We start from the raw sequence: 22163 nt of genomic DNA, 5'->3' as shown, positions 1-22163 counted from the left end.
CGCACGGAGATGAGGCTAATGGAGTGAAAAAGGAGAGCAGTGGGGAAGGATGGGCAGGTGCGTTGGCAGAGGGCGATAAACAAAGAGGGCAGGAGACAAGAATGGAAAGGAGGTTACAGGACACAGGGAGAGGAAACAGCTGGGTCAAGAGTTTGGGGACAGTATGTTACTGTAGGTTGAGCAAGGTATAATTATGGGAGCGAAGGATGTGTTGTAAGGATAACTTCCATCTGCACAGTTCAGAAAAGTTGGTACTAGAGGAGAGCATCCAAATGGTTTGGGCAGTGAAGCAGCCACTGAAATCAAGCATGTTCTGTTTAGCTGCACGTTGTGCCACAGGGTGGTCTACTTTGCTCTTGGCCACCATTTGGCCATAGCTATTCATCCTGTTGGACAGCTGGTTGGTATTCATAGCAATGTAAAAAGATATGCAGTGATTGCAGTAGAGCTGGTAAATGTCATGGCTGCTGTCACAGGTAGCCTCCGCCCATCATGGGGGCTAAGATAACCTGTGATAGGACTGGAATAGGAAGTGCTGGGTGGGTGGATAGGCCAGGTCTGGCACCTGGGTCTTCCTCCAGAATATGATCCTTTTGGCAAACGGGCTGGGATTTGGAGTGCCATACGGATGGACTAGGATTTTTGTGGAGGTTGGGTGGGTGATGGAACATCATTTTAGGAGGACATGATGATAAGTAATCAAAGCCCTGGTGAAGGATGTGTGGTTCAGCTGTTCCTGTCCAGTGAGTTATTGGGTGACGAAAGGGGAACTCCTTTGTGGCTGGTTTTGGGCTGGTGGGAAGATTAGGGGTGTGAGGGAAAATGGCACAGGAGATCTGTTTGCAGAGTAGGACTGGGGATATTGCCTATCGGTGAAGAGCTTGGTGAGACCATCAGCATACTGGGCAAGGGAATTCTTGTCACTGCAAATATGCCATCCCCAGCTGGTCAAGCTGCATGGGAGGGATTTTTTGGTGTGAAAGGAATGACAGCTGTCAAAATGGAGGTGCTGTTGGTGGTTGGTGAATTTAATGTGGACAGAGGCGTGTATGAAGCAATTACAAGGGTGGAGATCAACGTCTAGGAAAGTGGCATGCTGGGTTGAAGAGGATCAGGTGAAATGGTTGAGAGAGAAGGTGTTGAGGTTGTGAAGGAATGAAGATAGGGTGTCTTGGCCCTGAGTTCAGATCATGAACATATCATGAATGAACATGAACCAGACCAGGGGTTTGGCATCTTGGGAGGATAGGAAGGTCTCTTCTAAATGGACCATAAACATGTGTGCATCAGAGGGTGCCATGTGGATGCCCCATGCGGGTGCTGTGGATTTGTCTGTCTTCCCTTCAATGGCTCTGGGAAGGGCCTAAGGCCTTAAGCAGTGATTGGAGATTGTGTTTGACTTCTGGGATGGGAACACTCTGGCAGAGGAGTCAGATAATTGCAGAGGCCTTCTGCCAAGTAGTCACTGTAATTCATAACAACAGCATTGGAACCTTTGTTTGCAGGTAGGATGACTAGTTCACGGCTTGTTTTGAGGCCGTGTATGGCAACTCCTCCTTCTGCTGAAAGGTTGGTGTTCTGAAGAAGGGACAAGGGAAGGATGCCAAGATGAAGTTGGAGGTAAGGAATTCCTGGAAGTTGACCGATAGGTGGTTAGGTGGGAGCTGGGGTGGATCATGATTGGATGGTGGTATGAACTGGAGAGGCTAGATGCAATTTTGGAATTGTGTTGGTTTTCATTGGAGGGGATGGTGGCAAAGAAGTGTTTCCATTGCAGACTTCAGGAGAAAGAGAGTAGGTCTTTGACAAGTCCAGCATGATTAAATATTGGTGTAAGGCTAAAGGTGAGGCCCTTGTATAGGACTGAAACTTCTGTGGAACTGAGGATTTTGGTGAAAAGGTTAACAACAGTGTTATGGGAACATTTTGGCACTGGGTTTGGTGGAGTGTTGGTAGGGAGTTTTGGGGGATGTGGCAAGTTGTAAAGGTCAGCTAGGCATGGTTTAGATGCTATGAGGAATGGACAAGGAGGAAAACTGGTAGGATAGGGGCTAGATCATGATGCTGCAAGGTGGCAGTAGGATGTCAGCAGTCTGGATAACCTACGGAAATGGTATCTGGAATGCTCCTCCAGTTGCTGGAGAGCAAGTGATTCAATTTCAGAGACATGATATATGAATCAGGAATTGCACAGTAAAAGTATCTTGTGGAGAGAGCAGAGGTAGTTATGGGCTCCCTGTGCCATGGAGATGTGTTTTAGCAGTACCAGAATCTGAAAAGGTAAGGTCGTTGTGAAAGGACAGGTGGGATCCAGGGAAAGGAATTTTTATGGTTAGGCCATTGGGTGGGGGAGGGGGGTTCCATGGTTCAAGCAGCATTTAAGAAATAGGATGTGGGACTGGGTTTTACTCAGGGAAAGGTGTTCTTTAATAAACTCGTGCAGAATGATGGAATAGGCATCCATTGTGGCAGGGATAGTGTAAAGGAAATGGGAATGGCACGGAAATGGGCAAAATAGGTGTTGATGGTTGTGAGAGAAGCTGGATAAAAGAAAATATGCGGAATACATATGTAATGACATGCAAAAACAGGCACAGATATGTAAAAATATGCACAGATATGTAAAAATATGCACAGATATGTAAAATACGCACAATCACATAAAAATATGCAAAAAAGTGTAAAACCATGTGAAAATAGACAAAATATGCACAATACATTAAAAACTTACAGAAATGTGGGAGAAAAGGAATGGATGAGATATGGGAGTATGTGTGTTTTGTGATAAGGGATGGTAAGTGGGAGGGGCATGAGTTATTTTGAGGATCACAAGTTTGTGTGGCACGACAGGTGAGGCAAATGAAATGCTAATGTATGTCAGGATGAAATAATTTCACGTGGTGACTTCCAATCCCTGCTTAGAGGTTTAGACCCTTCCCAGAACCTTTGAAAGGAAGGTACACAAACAAATCCGCGGCACAGGCATGGGCACCCACATGGCACACTCCTATGCCCACCTGTTTATGGGCGATCTAGAGAAGACATTTCTAGCCTCCTAAAATGCCAAATCCCTAGTCTGGTTCAGGTTCACTGATGATATCTTCATTATCTGAACTCAGGGCCAAGACATCCTATCTTCATTCCTTTACAACCTCTATGCCTTCTCTCCAATCCACTTCACCTGGTCCTCCTCAACCCAGCGTGCCACTTTCCCAACCCAGCACGGCACTTTCCTAGATGTTGATCCCCACCTCTCTGATTGCTTCATCTGCACCAACTACCAACAGTCTGAATTTTGACAGATATCATCCATTTCACATCAAAAAATCCCTCTCATACAGCCTGACCAGCTGGGGATGGTGTATTTGCAGTGACAAGAGCTCCCTTGCCCAGTATGCTGTGGGTCTCATCAAGCCCTTCACTGACAGCCACTACCCCCAGAAACAGAGCAAGCCGGTGTGGCCAAGCAGTTCTAGGCGCTACAATCTGGAACTGCGCAAGTGCTATGGTCGCGGTTCGAATCCTGCCTCGGGCATGGGTGTGTGTGATGTCTGTAGGTTGGTTAGGTTTATGTAGTTCTAAGTTCTAGGGGACTGATGACCTCAGCAGTTAAGTCCCATAGTGCTCAGAGCCCCAGAAACAGTCCGCAAACAGATCTTCCACGTCATTTTCCCTCACACCACCTCAAAACCGCCCATAACAGAGTCCCCCCATTCGTCACCCAATATCACCCTGGACAGGAACAACTGAACCATGTACTTCACCAGGGCTTTGATTACTTATCATCATGGCCTGAAATGAGGAACATCCCACCTGCAATCCTTCTCACACCTCCTAAGTTATGTTCCATCACCAACACAACTGCCACAACATCCTAATCCATCCCTATGGAACTCCCAATCCCAACCTCTCACCACAAGGATCATATCTCTGTGGAAGACCCAGGTGCAAGATCTGGCCAATCCAGCCACTCAGCACTTCCTATTACAGTCCTGTCACAGGTTTATCCTACCCCATCAGAGGCAAGGCTACCTGTGAAAGCCATGTCTTTTGCCAGCTCTACAATCACTGCATATCCTTTTCCATTCTATTAGAATGAACAGCCACAGCCAAACTGTGCCCAAGAGCAAAGTAGACCACCCCATGGCACAACATGTGGCTGAACGTAACATGTTTATTTCAGTCTAGACCCTCCCCTCCACCACCATCTCTTTCTGAACTGGCGGTCATGTGTGCATGGGGTTCGATTGTTTGTGTGTCTCTTTTTCCGATGAAGGCTGTGTCCGAACGCTTACGTGTAAGTGCCTTTTAGTTGTGATTGTCTGCAACTTAACGTATCCTCTTTACGGCAAGTAACAATCTACCATTTTCTACATTGTTGATATCCCAACCCCTTTTCCTATATTGTTGATATTCCAACCTGGAGTTTCCATTGTTTGTTATACTAAGAAGCGAGATGCAGAGAAAATGTACATGGATACAACACAAGAATCAATACATGAATTTACACTCCATACCACAGACTGTCAAAATCACTTAAAAGCCGTGAACTCATGGAGGCATAAATTATTTAACAAGATTCCACAATCTGTATAAGATTTAACAGAATAAGCATTCAAACAAACAATGCTTGACTTGTTAGCTGAGCTCACCCACTCTAGGTATAAAGGAATTCATCAACTGTAATATAATAATGAAATGTTAATAACGAGTCTGTGGTTTCTTTTAGATTAGCAATTTATTGCCCTTTAGTATTATGTTGTCTACTGCTGCAGTGGCTTGATAACAATCAAATTATTATTACGGTAGCTTAGAATCAGGTCATTTCACAAAGCAGGTGATTACATCTCAAATCATACAGGTCAAGAGTAAGTGTGTCACATCTTTATTTCAAAGTTTTCTGAAAAAAGATATATGTTCCACAAGACATCTCTGAAAAACTAAAATACTTTGATTTTCTGATAAAAATGTAAATGTCATGTGACTAGGGCCTCCCGTCGGGTAGACAGTTTGCCAGGTGCAAGTCTTTCGATTTGACGCCAGTTCGGCGACTTGTGCTTCGATGGGGATGAAATTATGATGATGATTAGGATAATACAACACCCAGTCCCTGAGTGGAGAATATCTCTGACACCCAGTCCCTGAGCGGAGAAAATCTCCTACCCAGCCGGGAATCGAACCCGGGCCCTTAGGATTGACATTCTGTCGCGCTGACTACTCAGCTACCGGGGGCGAACTGATTTTCTGATGATTTGTCAAAATGTTATAGACCTCTCTAAATGAGAGTATTTGCAAAAATGTTGCAAAGGAAAGAAAAATAAAGAAAGTGTAATAAAAAACTACAAGCGACAGAGATCTGAAATTATTTTTAGTAAAAACTTGTTCACAATAATATTAGACATGATCAATGCATATACACTTCTGAGCTTTCTTTCATCTTTAATTTGGAAAAATAAACTATGAAGATTTGTTAACATTTAGCAAAACTGAAAATTATGTTTTGAAAATAAGGTCACAGAATGTTAACTGTCTTGAGAAATAATAAAGAGGGAAGACTGATAACTGTCAGCTATGACATTAATACTGGAAATCCTTAAACAATCAATGTTTCAAAATAAAGATGAGAGAATTTGAAATGGTTTTTTTTATTCTTTATAAATTATTTTCTTTAAATCCCCCATTCTGAATATCCTAAAAATTGCAAGGTATGTTAGTTGGTCATTGTACTTGTGGAACGTACAATCAGAGTGGGCAATACTTAGTGGTGCAAAGTTTAGACCTAGCTACTCTCAAGGTCTAAAAATACTGGCAACCTAAAAATTTAAAATGACTGCTGATGTTGAATACATGTACTGCAAAATTGGTATATCTTAGTTGAAACAATTATTTTACAGCCTTGTAAGTGAGTGGGTGATTATGTTCTTCATGGGTATGCAGTTGGATATCATCGTCTTCAATACACGATATTTCGGTGATCTATCTGGCCACCATCTTCAGCTGCGATCTCTGAGACACAATCATGCCGGAACTGAATGAACATCAGAAATGGCAGCTCTTTTATATCCAGGGTCCAGGCCACTGTGACTGCATGAGAAGCGGAAGAGCTGCCCCCTGCAAAGCGAAGAATTGCAGCACTGCCAGTGGCAGAAACTGGCGAAAATGATAAATCGCAAATTAAAATGTGGCAGACCATTGCTGTTCTATATCAGACAAAATTGGGTTCCATATCTTGTCTAAAGGAAAATCTCTTTCTCTGTTAATGATGTCATTGGAGAAGTGTACTTCAACAGATTCCTTGAGTACACAATCCCAGTAACGAGAAGCCGGAGCAACAATTTGCGTTCTCTATACACAACATGTCATGCCCTTCGTTGAGACAATGTTCGATGACAGCAGATTTTTCAGGCTGAAGCAAACGTATGTGACACTGATGTTCCACACATTGGTCATGAACACCGCAAGTAGTCTGTCCAACATAGGCCTTCCCACAATGACAGGGAATTTTATAAAGTCCAGGCTTTCTCAATCCCTAATCATCTTTAACAGATCCAAACAGGAATCTAGTCTTGGCCAAAGGCAAAGAAACACTTTTAATATCATATTTCCTGAGAATTATAGAAATTTTTGAAGAAATAGTTCCAGCAAAGGGTAGCAAAGCAACTGATTTACTGGTATCCAGTGCTGGTTCACGTTATGGTCCAAACTGAAAAGCATGACTAATTTGATGATCGGTATATCTGTTGAGCTTGAAGACGGCCTTAAGATGTCAAATTTTCTGAATCAGAAATTACATAAGCTCTCTTGACCAATGCACGTAGAACTCTCATATGCTGATGTGGTGAATGACAACTCGTAGAATGAAGTTAGCAGTCCATATGTGTGGGTTTATAATACACGCCATGTCCCAAGGTACCATTTTCTTTTTTGTGTACTAAAACATCCAAAAAAGGTAATTTGTCATCTTTTTCAATTTCCATTGAAAATTTGATGCGTGGATGAAGACAGGTTCCATTCCATGTGGCTAAACAATGAAAATGTCATCCATGTATCTCCAAAAACATGTAGGTTGAAGAGAAGAAGTCCTGAATGCGATATCTTCAAAATCTTCCATAAAAAGATTGGTGACAATGGGGGAAAGGGGACTCCCCATAGCGACACCATCAGTTTGCTCAAAGAACACGTCATTAAACAAAAAATATGTCGATGTCAACACATAGCGACACAGCTCAGAAGTTTTATCATCTAAAAGTTGACCAATCAACAACAAAGACTCTTCCAAAGTTACCTGGTTGAGAAGAGAAACCAAATCAAAACTAACTAAAAGGTCTGATGTTCCAATACATTTCCCAACATAAGGGCTGAGGATGGAAGCAAGATATTTAGCTAAATTATAAGTGGGAGCGCCCAAATTACTAATGATAGGACGAAGAGGAATTCCAGGTTTATGCGCCTTCGGTAAACCATACAACCTGGGTGGTCCTGCCGCCCCTGGATGAAGTTTTTTGATAGTGTCCTTTGGCAGGGAGCTCTTCTTAATAAGTGAAATGGTCTTCCGCTTTATCCGGACCGTAGGATCGCTCTGAATTTTACGGTAAGCGGACTCATCCAATAAACAGGCATTTTAGCCACATAAACTTCATGAGACAAAAGAACAGTGGCACTACCTTTATCAGCAGGAAGAACTAAAAGACCCTTATCTTCCCTGAATGAACGAATGGCCTTCCTTTCGTCGTGCACCGCCACCGCAGAGTAACATTTCTTGCAGTGGACCCAGAGTAAAAAGGAGCCGCTGTTTCTGATGTTCATTCGGTTCTGGAGTGATTGTGTCTCAGCGATCACACCTGAAGATGGCGGCCAGATGGATCGCCGAAATATCACACAGTACAGCGGTTATTCATCAACCAAGCAACATGCAACAACTGTAGCTCCGAGTGCCATACCGCCTTTTCGCCAGTTTAATGAAAAAGAAGAGGAATGGCTAGAGTGGTTGCAACAGTATGAAGCCCACATCCTTGCTCACAACATATCAGGTACTGTGAAACTATTACTTTTTGTCAACAGTAGGAAGTGCAGTCTTTTGCCTTATTCAGAAATTGTTCCCTAACTCCACTTTGAGTGAACTTTCCTATGATAAGGTTGTAGATTCTCTATCTAACTATTATGACCAACAAGTGAATGTGGTGGCAGCTACGTACCAATTCTTTTGTTACAAGAAAAGTTCAGAACTAACTTATCACGAGTGGGTAACAAATTTGCAGGGTATGACGAGGAAATGCAAATTCAAATGTGCTTGTGGTGTTTTGTATTCAGATGTTATGTTGTGTGGTGCAATTGTGTACAAAGTAACTGATGTCAAACTTACCAAACACATTTTGAAACAATCAGATCCATCCTTTCATCACATAGTGCAAATCCTAGATCAGTATGATTCAGGTGCTGTGGTGGCCGATAAATTTGAGCAGCCACCAATTTGTTGGATTGAGTCGTCCCTTGCTCATGACCGGCCCAGTAGGCAGCAACAGCACGTGCGTGCCAAGCCGCATAAACAGTTCTCTCAACAGGCAGCTACATCAATGCACAGAATTAAGTCATGCCCTTGGTGCTATTCGTGGCACAAACGCCAAGACTGCCCATCCAGACAAGCGCTGTGTTATTATGCTTGTAGACAGAAATGTCACGTACAATCCATATGTTTGCAACGGAACAAACATAAGAATTCTGCCCATTCACAAAAATCTAGTCACTAGGCCCATGTAATCAATGTTATTTATTTCTAAGCCTGCTGCAGGCATTAGCAAAACTAGCAAGCAAACAGTTTCTTCAGTGCCATGCCAGTTCAACAAACTTTTTGTTCATTTGCATCTAGATGGAAAACGTGTGAAGCTTCAGTTGGACATGGGTGCCTCTGTTACATTGCCGAATCGTAGCACATATGAAGTGTTAGGCTGCCCATGCCTGTCTAAAACTAGCATGCACCTGACGGCTCATAATGGACAAGACATTCTAATTCTCAGAAAATGTACTTTGCCTGCCATGTACTGCTTGCATATGCGACCTGTGACTTTCACTGTGTTACAATCACACGATTGTTAGAACATATTTGTTTTTGATTTGATTGATCTGTTTGCCTAGACAATGCGTTGTCAGTGACTGCATTCAATGCCACAGACAGTGTAGCTAGCTTGCTAAAAGAATTCCCTGAACTCTTATCTGAAGGTTTAGGCAAGGCTAACAATTTTGTTACACATATTACACTGAAAGTAATGCTCTGCCGAACAAGATAGCAGAGCTATTGTGCCCATATAAGCTGATCAATCAGCAAGTCCAATGCTTTTGCTCCCCAAACCTTCAGGTCGCATTCACCTATGTGTTGACTTTAAGTCTAAAGTCAACCCACAGATTGTGATTGGTACTTATTCATTGCCATGCCCAGAGAATCTCATGGACTGATGAGGTGCTGGTCGCTTCAAAAATTGATTTCTGCAACACATATCTTCAAATACCACATGATGAAGAATATCAAACCATGTGTGTTATGGACACTCATTTGGGCTTGTTCAAATATTTGAATTTGCCTTTTGGCAGTGCTTCCGCACACGCCATTTTCCAACGGCATCTGGAACAGCTGACTGCTCAAGTACCAAACTGTTCAGACTGCTCGAGTACCGTACTGTTCAAACTATTAGGACGATATTGTCATAGCAAGTCGTACACCTGAAGAACACATTGCAAATGTGCATACTTTGTTTTGTGTGTTATCTGATGCAGGACTTAAGTGTAGACTGGGCAAGTGTGATTTTTTAAAACCTGATTTACAGTATCTTGGGCATGTCATAAATAGTCAAGGTGTACATCCTCTTCAGTCACATTTGTTAGCCATATGTGATCTCCCAGTTCCTCCCAATGTCATAGAATTGCACTCAGTCTTAGCAAAAATGAACTATTATATTCGGTTCATATCAAATGCTGCACAAATCGCAGATCCACTGCATTGCTTGCGTTGCAAGAACATCCCCTTTGTTTGGTCAGATGAGTGCCAAGAAGCTTTTCAAAAACTTGAAGATGCATTGCTCAGCGAATGATGCGTGGTTCACTTTGATCCTGACAAATCAGTTGTGTTGCAAGTTGATGCTACTTCTTACAGAATCGGTACAGTAATTTCACACAGAATTGGTGATAAAGACAGGCCTATTGCTTTTGCATCAGAAGTGTTGTCCAAAGCTCAGTGTAACTATTCACAAACAGAGAAAGAGGCATCAGTTATTGTGTATGGTTTCACCAAATTCCACCACTATTTGTATGACAGAAAATACTACTTAATAACAGATCACAAGCCATTGCAGTCTTTGTTTCATCCGATGAAGCCATTTCCTGTACGAACTGTCCAAAAATTGCAAAGATGGGTTTTGTTGTTGCCAGCACAAGATTGTGTATCATTCAACAGCTCAACATGGTAATGTGGACGCACTTTCATGTATTCCAATTGGCCCTGATGCAGACTTTGACGCTTCTGCTACATCTTGTTGTCACATCAATGCCCACGATTATGAATTGCTTCAATCCTTTCCTCTGAACTACATGAAAACTGCACAAGCCATGGAAGCTGATTCAGATTTGAACATTTTGTTAAAATACATTTGCACATCTTGGCCTCACTCACTCAGAACTCTGCCGTGCGCCAATACTTTACACGTCAGCATAGCCTTGCTACACAGCAGGACGCTGTTCTTGTTCAAAATGACAGTGGATGGTCATGTATGTTGATCCCCAAAGCTTTCCAAAAGGAAGTGCTGCAGTTACTTCACCAAGGACACTGGGGGATTGTTCTTACAAAACAGGTAAGTGTGTAAACACTGTACTTGGTAGGGTATGGACACCCAAACAGAACAGATGACATCGCAGTGGCACACATGTGCGGAAAATCAGTCCGCTCCACCACAAAAATTCTCTGCTTGGCCTAAGTCGCAATCACTGTGGCAACATGTGCACATAGACTTTGCAGGACCTTTTTGGAACAGTTAATGGTTCATTGTGGTAGACTCTTATCGCAAGTTTTCTTCTGCTGTGCACATGAACTCGGTGACATGTAGCACAGTTCAGATGTTGTCCTCTATTTTTTATCTTGAAGGTTACCCTGAAGTCATAGTGTTGGACAACAGCCCTCAGTTCACCTCAAATGAATTTGAAACATTCTGTGAATGCAATGACATACAGTATCTAACCAGTGCACCGTTCCATCCGCAGTCAAACAGTGAAGCAGAGTATTTTCTCGGAACCTTCAAGCAGCAGATGGCCAAACTTCACACCGAACACACCAGGGATCAAGCATTACAACTGTTTCTCACCTCCTATCGTCCACATCCACGAGATGGACCATCGCCAGCAGAATTTCTTCACGGCCACTGACATCTGATACTGCTCCAACTGCTCTACCCTCCTCAGCATCCAGCACTGAAGGAAGGCCACAAGTATCACTTCCCGCCACATGATATTGCGTTTTTCAGTGTTTTTAGCAGCAGCTGACAGTGCAGGCGAGGCACGATCCTTCGTCGACTTGGCACATGGATGAATCTCATTTCAGGCCCAGACGGATTGCAGCACCAAACATCACAATAAAATTCGCCAATGTCATGTGCAATGGTGGTTATCCTTCTGCATCTCTTCCCCCAGATTCACAGATTCCGAGGACAGCACAGCCATAGCAGCCGCCAGAGGGTGTCATCATAACACTGCAGGACGACCCCATAGAGACGGAGCCTTCACAGTCTCCCCCTCCTTTCGTCCTACTGATGGAGCTGGACCAGCCCACGCCGCAGTGGCCAACACCTTTTACGTCTTGGTATGGGCCTCAGGATGTGGACGCATATGCTTCTGGGCATTTTCCAGGGCATGTTTCCACCAGAACAAAGGCCGAATGGTGGGATATGACCAGAAGTCTGACGTCCCCTGCAGCCACAGCTTCCAGTCCATCAGAGCACCCACACTCCAGCCTCTCTCCAGCTGATGTCATGCTCTACATACGACAATGGTCTGTTGCTTTGAGGAGGGGGGGAGGGAGGGGGGAGTGGAAAGTCATGGTGTAAAGTCAGCGCCGGCATGCTAGTCAGGAATGAAAGAGAAGATATGGATGTGAGAAGGGGCCAGCCAATCACTCACTGACCGACTGACCTCCCTGCAGAATGACAATGCAACAGCAGCAGCCCCTAGGAAGAGAGGACATAAGTGTCGCACCCGACTGGTGACCAGCCCACTTCGATAGCAGCTTCAATATTAGCCACTTCATTAGTACTCTCTACATAGCACAGATTTGTGGTTGTCTATTCTGAATAAGACTGATTACTTTGTATGACACCCTTTGCTTGCAACACACCTATCGAAGTTAAGTATTGTATTGTCTTGTTGTAATAAAACTCATTAATACGAGTTGTTTGATTGTTTGTCTAACAAACCTAGTATGCAAGATTCATAGACACAACAATTTATTATTTTAGGCTAGATTTCATACTTTCTGTACACACTATCATGTACTATGCCCCTTCCAAAACCATGGCAGAGGATTGTTCAATTTGCTCCACTCTTATCAAGGTGTTGCCTCTCTACAGTACCCACCTGATATTCATTGCATGCAGTACCCTTCGCAACATTCACTCAGAAGTTGGGTCAGATGGACTTGCATTCACTGACTGCAGCAGTTTCTTATGGATTTGAAACCAATTATCATAGGGGTGACTAATATATCATCCAGTGAGCTTATCCAAGAAAGAATAGGGTCATTCCATCTGAAGTGTTCACATTTTTCAAAAGTTTCCTGCTCTTCCATTTCTGATTTTGTTTACTGTGGGTACACATAGACCACAGAAATGAACTCATGCAAAATCTGAACTCACTGGCCCTATAACTGAGAAGCTCTTTAACAATGGTGGGGTGAAAGTGAGAAAACGCCAATGTTTGAACCCTTGTTAATACTAGGGGAACAGCACCCAGGAACCTCTTGTTTTCAGATTCTATACAACTTTTTGCCCTGAATCAGAAGAACAAACTGTGGCAATGTGTAAAACACTTTGTGAGCCAGTCTAAATGAATTGAAGAACCCGAAAAAACCTGCAGAAAAAACATTAAATATTTTTGGTTGTCTCTGGAGTCATATATCTCTGGAAGAGAAAATGCAAAAGAACTACAACTTGGCACATACATTAACGGCACCTGGGGCAGGACTGTATCAGTACATCTTCCTGCCTAAGCACTTATTGTGGATTGTACTCAATCAGAAACACCATTGCCAAATATAAAACTGCAGAAAATGAGCCAAGATCCGGTGCAAATATTTCAAAATGGTTGCATTATAAGTTCTTCTTTTCAGCATCATTGGAAAGATCATACTTTTCTCCACTAGAAACATCTTGTTGTATCTTAAGAGTCAATTCAATGAAGGAATGAATGGTAAGGTTGATTATCAACAAAAGTCATGTGCAACCTGCTAACATTGCAAGGTGCTAAAGCTTGCTAAATGCACAGTGCCAGGTCAAGCAATAGTGATGATAGGTAAACTGATGCCAGGAAACAGAAGACAAAAAAAGCTACAAGAAGAACGGTTTGTATTTGGCCATACTTTAGCTGGAATTTGCAAAAAATCACCAATTCTTGCAAATTGAATTGAATCACATTTAAGTTGCCAGGTTTCAAATGATACAACTTCTTTTGTGGCCTCTGTTTATTAGTCAACTGTCACCAATGTGGCATGTCAGTTTTAAGCCTTATTCCTGGCCAATACACTGCCTGTACCTACGAGAATCACTGGTGGATTGGTAACATATGTGAAGCTGATACTGAAGAACATGATGCCCTAGTCAAGTTCATGCACCCTTTTGGGCCAGCTTGCTCATTCTACTGGCCTGAAAGAGAAGATAAATGTTGGATTTTTGAACAGCACATCACCATGAATGTTGCAGCACCTTCAGCAAATAGAACAGGACTTCAGTATAATTTTCGAGAAGCCATATTGAACAGTATTGAAGAAAAATTTAATTCCATGAAGCAGTAATTTTAAATAGCACTGGCTTGGAAACCAGCATGAAGAGACCCACATATCAGCTTGGGAACCATGACAAGAAACCTAACTGAGGCTTTGGAACCTCTATGAAGAAACCAATAAATATGGCTTGGGAGCCAAGGCTAGAAATCCAATTGAGTCTTTGGAACCTTGATGAACAAACCAGCAAACAGTGCTTGGGAACCACAGCTAAAAATCCAACTGAGGCCTTGGAATTTCAATGAAGAAAGCAACAAAGATGGTTTGGGAATCAACACAAGAAACCCAACGGAGGCTTTGGAATTTAGATGAAGAAATCAGCAAACATGATCATCTATATGTAACTGGACCACAAATGTTTGATAACAACGTCTTGCCTATCTTGCCTTTTCAACCATACATGGTCACTATCAGGAAATGGGCAAAAACAGACTAAATTAATGGTTTTGAACTGCTTGGGTCATCAAATTTCCATCGTTTTCATGGCAAAGCTAGTTGGAACGCCAGCATTAATCTACCAGTTGTCATTCTTGCTTGTCTTGAAGCTATGGGTTCAGCAACCTGTACGGTGTTGCAATCGTAACATATTATACATGACTTTTGTTGACTTTCAACCTCATATTTGGTCCCTATGCTGAACTGATTCTAAGATCGAACAGGATGTTGCTAGTGCAGAAAATTTGTTCTTTACAATGGTGCCAGGAAAAGGATTTCTGAAATGACCCTCTTGCAATATTTACATTTGAACTTGGCTCATTTACTGTAATTTTAAATTCGACATCATGTTTGTGATTGAGTATAACGAAAAGTAACTAGCTATGCAGGAACGTATGCTAATTGAACATGTCCCAAATATTGTTAACAAATATGTCAGGCCCCTTTGAATTTTTTTCTTTCTGACATACCTGACCCCAAAGAGGTTTGAGTCACTTTAATGTATTTTGCTCGTTCACGATATTCTTTACATTGTCACACTGCATTTTTTTCTGATTCACAGCCAACAATTGTACAGGGCTTAAAGTAAAGAGTTTCCTACTTACTTTTGTCTTGTAATAAAAGAGCTTCAGACATTGTGTTGTGTTTATTTTAATGCACATTCATCAGCAACCCATTCATATAGAAGGCCACTGTTACTCATATACTTAAGCTCATGATATAAATTTTTGCTCACATTTATTTTTATGATAGGTCTCCACCCACAGCAAATTTCAGGAAAATTGAAGCTCAAGGAGCAGGAGGCCCATTATCATTTGTCATGGAATGACTCAATGGACAAAGAAACATATATCACAAGACACAATCATAAGAGAGATTGTGCGCCACTACACAACATACAGAGAGTAACATTACAGTTATGAAGACCTACAGAAACTTTGACCCCTTACAGAAATTTATCTTGAAATCAAATACATATTTCCAAAGCCAAGAAATAATTGTAAGTTATACATACCATTTTCATGGCTGCCAGTCACACATAGGGATACACAAATATATAAGATTGAAAGATATACAATAAACTGCAACAGTATAAAGCTACCTTTAGATCAATTTAAGTAGGTTACAAAAGCATACTAAGAATTCCGCCAAAGTAATTTGAACGACATAAATAGTGAACAAATGACTTACATCTAGAACAAATGACCTATATCTAGCACTTAAATTTATTGTGTGCCATTTAATGTCTCAAACAATACAATATGTGAGCACATATACGAGGTGATTATGGTGGTTGGTTGATTTTGGGGAGGGGACCAAAGGTGATTATGTCATAACGTTACAAACTTGCAGGGACGATGGAGAAGGATAACTGCATTAATTTGAGATAAGGGATCCTGGTCCCCTCGGACAGTGGATCTCTTCTTCTGTACGATCTTTGCTTTCCATGTTTTGAGAGTAGATGGTATGGATTGATACAAGAATAACTTGTTGTATAGTAAACATGGGCTCTAAAACGCATACCATAAAAGTATGCGCACTTTTTCAGTACAAGAGATGTGTTTCGCTGTAGTAAAGGTAAACAAGTATTCATACATCTTACCCCTTGCACCTTGGAGCCCATGTTTACTGGGCATTTTTTTCTTGTTTTGGTCAATACTACCATCTCTCAAAATATTGAAAGCAAAGAGTTTGAAGTAGAACAGATCTGTTCACATTGTTGAAGATGCTCACAGCTCTTCAGGTGCTTTTTTGGGATTTAGAACCAATGTTTACTGAGACTTTTTTGGTCCTAGTATTGTGTACTTTCAACAGTAAGCATTTACGCCGCTAATTATGATACATCCTGGATATGTAGACAGACTTGTAAATGTATGTACTGTATGCGTGAGTAAATGTAAAATACTCTGACAAACCCAGACGTATGAAAACTCATGTATAATTTGAGCACCAGCACTAAAAAGTTTCATAAGTTTTTGCTTTATAAGTTCAGATAGTCACAGAGTAGGAATATCCTAATCTCTGTTTGTAACGACCACGGGTCTATAAATACCAATGCCACAGTCTCCAATACTTTCCTTTCGCTACAGTAGTCGGCCGTCACTGAAACATCTGTTTCGTCAAGGTATACAAGCTCTCCGGCTTTCCTTGATGCACATAGCACGCAGCAAACTTCTTTGTTTGTTAGTGACATGCTGTTGATTAACTCTTTACGCGCAGCTAGCTTCGATGTGCTCGATCAACTCTTCTAGCAAATCGTGTCGGATTTGCTTCAGATCGTTCGAATTGATGCCACAACAAAGACCACACACGTGATTGCTACATACGCTCCACGGGAGCATGTATGTTAGCATGATTTGGTAATTAAAAATCAAACAAGCCTCAAACGGTTTGTGCCCTTCAAACTCTCGTGTAAAACTGCGCTAACGGTGTTTGGCATGCTTGCACGATCACGTATGTATGTCAGGTTTGCCGTTAACGTACATGACATGTCGTTTTTATTACAAACAAAATCGATCACGCCTCAAGTAGTTTCTTCAGCGCAAATAATAAGAGTAAAATTGTGCCACCGATGCTCATGCGCGCTCCTACCAAATGCCTGATCAGCCATGCTTGACAAGTTTGCTGTTGTTTCGTCCGTTTCTCACGAACTTCTCAGCAGAACTTCTACACACACGAGAAATTCATAGTACAATGATTTCCAATTGGTCAAACTAATCCTGTCATAATACCCCCCCTCCCCCCCCCCCCCCAGGCTAACTTCACGACTTTGTGTATAAAATGAAAATGTATTTTGACACAGTACTAGAGTGGCAGACATATCTGCAGCACCCACTTATTTATTAGTATTTAAGAACATTACTTCAGAAACCCAACAGACATATAATAAAACGGACGAACATCACCGTTACGTACATCATTTTAACATACCATCGGAAATATCGCCAAACTCGTGAACATGAAAGCCATGTTTTCCCTTGTCCAAGCCTTTAATTTCACCAGTTATTTCAACGGGCGCTCCTTCTTTCTGTGAACAAACGAAATTCGTCATACAATAAACTATGTCAATTTATTATTACGACGGTACCGGGCTGAAATTATTCCCGCGATACCTCTTGATAAAAACGGATTAATCCGTTCACCACCTCACCAATCATAACACACACTGCTTTTAGAGACATATTCTAGTAATCCGATACTGTTGCAGGAACGTAGTAGGCGAAGTTCGCAAACGACTCTACGCGATAACAAACGCCACTCTCTCGTTTTCGTCTTAACAATGGAACTCACATAAAAAACTTGAAGCACCAGTGACCAAAGTATATGTTCTGTAATAGTCATGGAGGTATTCGATAATAGTCGACAACTGATCTGTCTATGTCCATCAAACTATTATATGCACAGTGAAAATCAGGATTGAAACTCACGTTAGAAATATTTAATTTGTTTCAGCTGATAATTAACAGTCTAATAACTTATGATACGAAACCCAAAACTTTTTTTTTCATGAACCCATTAAAGTTTGAGCTTTTATAAGAGTGATAAACATTCTACAGATAAGCCTAGTATACACGACGACATTGGGTTGCGCCACTCGTTGAGTGGAATGAGTTACACGCAAGTGGTTTCATATATGATTGTAGACACGGCAACACCGGTATACACTTCAGTTTCGTCGTTTTGTCGGTCCCTGAGTCGTGTCTGAAAAGAAAGTTTAGGCAGCTGCATGTCGCACGAGTTGTGATGGAGTTAAAGCTTGTTGCGTGGAATCGCTGCATAAGAAAAAAAAAATAAGAAACGTGTTTCGATTCGTGACTGGATGAAGAAAAGACGTCAGCTCGGTAGCTCCACTGTGCAACTAGTGTCGCCAAAGTTGGAACACGCCGAAAGTGTTTAGTTTCACAACGAGTTGCGCAAACGCGTGGCGCGCATGCGCAGTGGCCGGTAGCGCAGTTGCCTACAACCTAGTGTCGTCGTGTAAACTGGGCAATAGATACGTACTCAATTTCACTTTGAAAGAATCTAAACCAAAAGCATATTCTGCAACCCAAAGAAGTTTATTAAAACTGTGACACAGAACACAAAAGTAGACCTGAGTTGAACATTGCTAACATGTTACTGAATTGCATATACAGTGACTACTCATTGTTGGCAGAAAATTACACTGCAGACAGATAATGCTGCAAGGAATCGAATATTTGTGTACTGTACATGCAAACTTATCTGTTAAGCTATCATTGCTTTTCTGTATCTCACAAGAGACAAGACATTTGAATATGTAACTTAAGTAATTAGTTCGTAACAGGTGGTTATAATTCAAATGCAGCTATTTAAGTCCATTGTGGGATGTACTAGTAGTGAGAAGAGGTCACTCTCCATTGTTAACAAATTTATTCAAGATAGTGGATCCAAGAAGACGGCAATAGATATGGCAACGTCGCAATAACGTCATGGCGGGAAGTTCAAATTCTGGCAGGAAAATAGGTCAATTGGGCTACCTCTACTAACCTAACCCTTCCCCTCCCCCAGAAAATTGCGGGGAGCTCAAATTCCAGCAGGACAATGTAACACACCATGGCTACCTCCACTAACCTAAGAAAATGGCTGGAAAATAGGTCACTTTGGGTAACTCCACTAACTAAAGTCATCCGACCGCCACCTCTTCCTAGGAACTGGCGGAACAGGGACTCAGACTACACTGGATAGGACAGATGTAGATCTTTATTTTCAGTCTCTATTTAAACAATTTGGGGCAGTAGCTCCATCCAGTGTGTTCACCATGAGGTCCAGAGTCCAACTGATCTAGTATACAGTACTGCCACAAGAAGGCACTGTCATCCATCCTGTGACTTCATCCATGATGGCGGTCTGGGGGGAAAATGGCAGGAAAAGGACTCAGCCTTGTGCTGGGCTGCTGGAGAGAGAAAGGAGTGTATTTTATTTATTTTGGAACAATTTATTTAGGGATAGATTTCACGAAGTTTATTTATTATACTGCTAGAAAACACTCGCCCTGATGTGCTAGGGGTCATGGGACATAGCCTACAAACCTGCAAACTACTCGTAAATTACCGAAATAATACCGTACACAGCACGCAGACCTGCAATGTACTTTGTAAATTACCGAAATAATGCACTACACAGCACACAGACCTGCAAACTACTCGTAAATCACCGAAAGAATGCATATATACCGCTCTGCCAACACGCTCACAACACCTGAACAGTCGAAAATAATGCAGTACACAAACACTCAGTGCACGTACAAAATCACTTTCGGACTATCCTCAGCCACACCGTATCAGAGGCTCCAACACTCTCACATGCCAATGCCACAGTGAACCTCTGCCAGACAGACGAGCACAGGGGCGTGAGCCATTGCTGTCAGGCCGGTATCGGCTACAGCCAGCAGGTGAAAGTCTAGTCTATTTTCGGGTATACAGTTAGAGATCTTCGAGTGTTATACTGATGTCATATGTCTCTGTAAATAAGAGCCAAGTCACCCTCTGTGCATGCAGATGTACACTCCTGGAAATTGAAATAAGAACACCGTGAATTCATTGTCCCAGGAAGGGGAAACTTTATTGACACATTCCTGGGGTCAGATACATCACATGATCACACTGACAGAACCACAGGCACATAGACACAGGCAACAGAGCATGCACAATGTCGGCACTAGTACAGTGTATATCCACCTTTCGCAGCAATGCAGGCTGCTATTCTCCCATGGAGACGATCGTAGAGATGCTGGATGTAGTCCTGTGGAACGGCTTGCCATGCCATTTCCACCTGACCCCTCAGTTGGACCAGCGTTTGTGCTGGACGTGCAGACCGCGTGAGACGACGCTTCATCCAGTCCCAAACATGCTCAATCGGGGACAGATCCGGAGATCTTGCTGGCCAGGGTAGTTGACTTACACCTTCTAGAGCACGTTGGGTGGCAAGAGATACATGCGGACGTGCATTGTCCTGTTGGAACAGCAAGTTCCCTTGCCGGTCTAGGAATGGTAGAACGATGGGTTCGATGACGGTTTGGATGTACCGTGCACTATTCAGTGTCTCCTCGACGATCACCAGTGGTGTACGGCCAGTGAAGGAGATCGCTCCCCACACCATGATGCCGGGTGTTGGCCCTGTGTGCCTCGGTCGTATGCAGTCCTGATTGTGGCGCTCACCTGCACGGCGCCAAACACGCATACGACCATCATTGGCACCAAGGCAGAAGCGACTCTCATCGCTGAAGACGACACGTCTCCATTCGTCCCTCCATTCACGCCTGTCGCGACACCACTGGAGGCGGGCTGCACGATGTTGGGGCGTGAGCGGAAGACGGCCTAACGGTGTGCGGGACCGTAGCCCAGCTTCATGGAGACGGTTGCGAATGGTCCTCGCCGATACCCCAGGAGCAACAGTGTCCCTAATTTGCTGGGAAGTGGCGGTGCGGTCCCCTACGGCACTGCGTGGGATCCTACGGTCTTGGCGTGCATCCGTGCGTCGCTGCGGTCCGGTCCCAGGTCGACGGGCACGTGCAGCTTCCGCCGACCACTGGCGACAACATCGATGTACTGTGGAGACCTCACGCCCCACGTGTTGAGCAATTCGGCGGTACGTCCACCCGGTCTCCCGCATGCCCACTATACGCCCTCGCTCAAAGTCCGTCAACTGCACATACGGTTCACGTCCACGCTGTCGCGGCATGCTACCAGTGTTAAAGACTGCGATGGAGCTCCGTATGCCACGGCAAACTGGCTGACACTGACGGCGGCGGTGCACAAATGCTGCGCAGCTAGCGCCATTCGACGGCCAACACCGCGGTTCCTGGTGTGTCCGCTGTGCCGTGCGTGTGATCATTGCTTGTACAGCCCTCTCGCAGTGTCCGGAGCAAGTATGGTGGGTCTGACACACCGGTGTCAATGTGTTCTTTTTTCCATTTCCAGGAGTGTATTTACCGTTGCTGGTGCAATACCTCTCTACCTGTGGATACTGACATAACTGGTTGCACTATAAAAATTTGTTCCAGTGCTTCCCAGAATAGCACAGGGTGCATTGTTCCAGCATGGCTCAATCTTATACTGACCTCATATGGATATGTAAATAAGAGCCAAGTCGACCTCACGGAAATTGTAAAGTACTGCTGAAATAGTTAACAACCGCTTTTGTAAGAGCTTTCGTGATGTCTCAGCTTTTCTGCATGGAAATTCTGGTCCTAACAAGACCTGGTAACAAAAATAGCCCAGAATAACGCCGATTGCACTCTTCCTGACAGTCCTAACAAAGCATCTTGTGTTACCCTTCTCGGAAATTTACAATCCTGCTTTCAACATACATCTCAGAAACGGTAAACTTCTCACCGCTAAAAGCCTTCACCATGTATGTGCACGCTTGTGAAAACACCGTTAATCATAAATGCATTCTTGTTACTTGGATAGAGAGAGAGACGATGGTTGCATCAAGCCCTTCCAGAAATAGTGATGTTCCAATAAAAGTTTCTTATTGGATGAACGTTCAAATGAAGCTCTCTCATTGGTCGCCTCAGTCTGTATATAAACCAACAACCAACCTCCATCATCCTCTATCCACTGCTGTTCTCCGTGTTGTGCGTTCCGTCATCTCTGTGCGTACTTGTTCATTTCTCTTCGCAAGATGAGAGGTAGCTGCAGCAATGCTCAAGAGTGTGGCAGCAAGAGTCCTAGAG

General features: G+C 43.0%; 1 protein-coding gene across 1 annotated transcript in view; it reads right to left on the bottom strand.

Moving 5' to 3' along the window:
* Positions 1-17646, bottom strand: part of LOC124789876 (superoxide dismutase [Cu-Zn]-like) — a 56000-nt gene extending 38354 nt beyond the window's left edge. The window contains exons 1-2 of the mRNA XM_047257390.1: positions 17578-17646; positions 17396-17492 (exon numbers count right to left, since the gene is read on the bottom strand). Of these exons, the coding sequence (XP_047113346.1) occupies positions 17396-17492; positions 17578-17646 (166 nt within the window). The remainder of the gene's footprint in view (positions 1-17395; positions 17493-17577) is intronic.
* Positions 17647-22163: the final 4517 nt, after the last annotated feature.

The sequence above is a fragment of the Schistocerca piceifrons genome, chromosome 3 (genome assembly GCF_021461385.2).
Source record: "Schistocerca piceifrons isolate TAMUIC-IGC-003096 chromosome 3, iqSchPice1.1, whole genome shotgun sequence".
Classification (NCBI taxonomy): domain Eukaryota; kingdom Metazoa; phylum Arthropoda; class Insecta; order Orthoptera; family Acrididae; genus Schistocerca; species Schistocerca piceifrons.
This window is presented reverse-complemented; position numbering and strand designations above follow the sequence as displayed.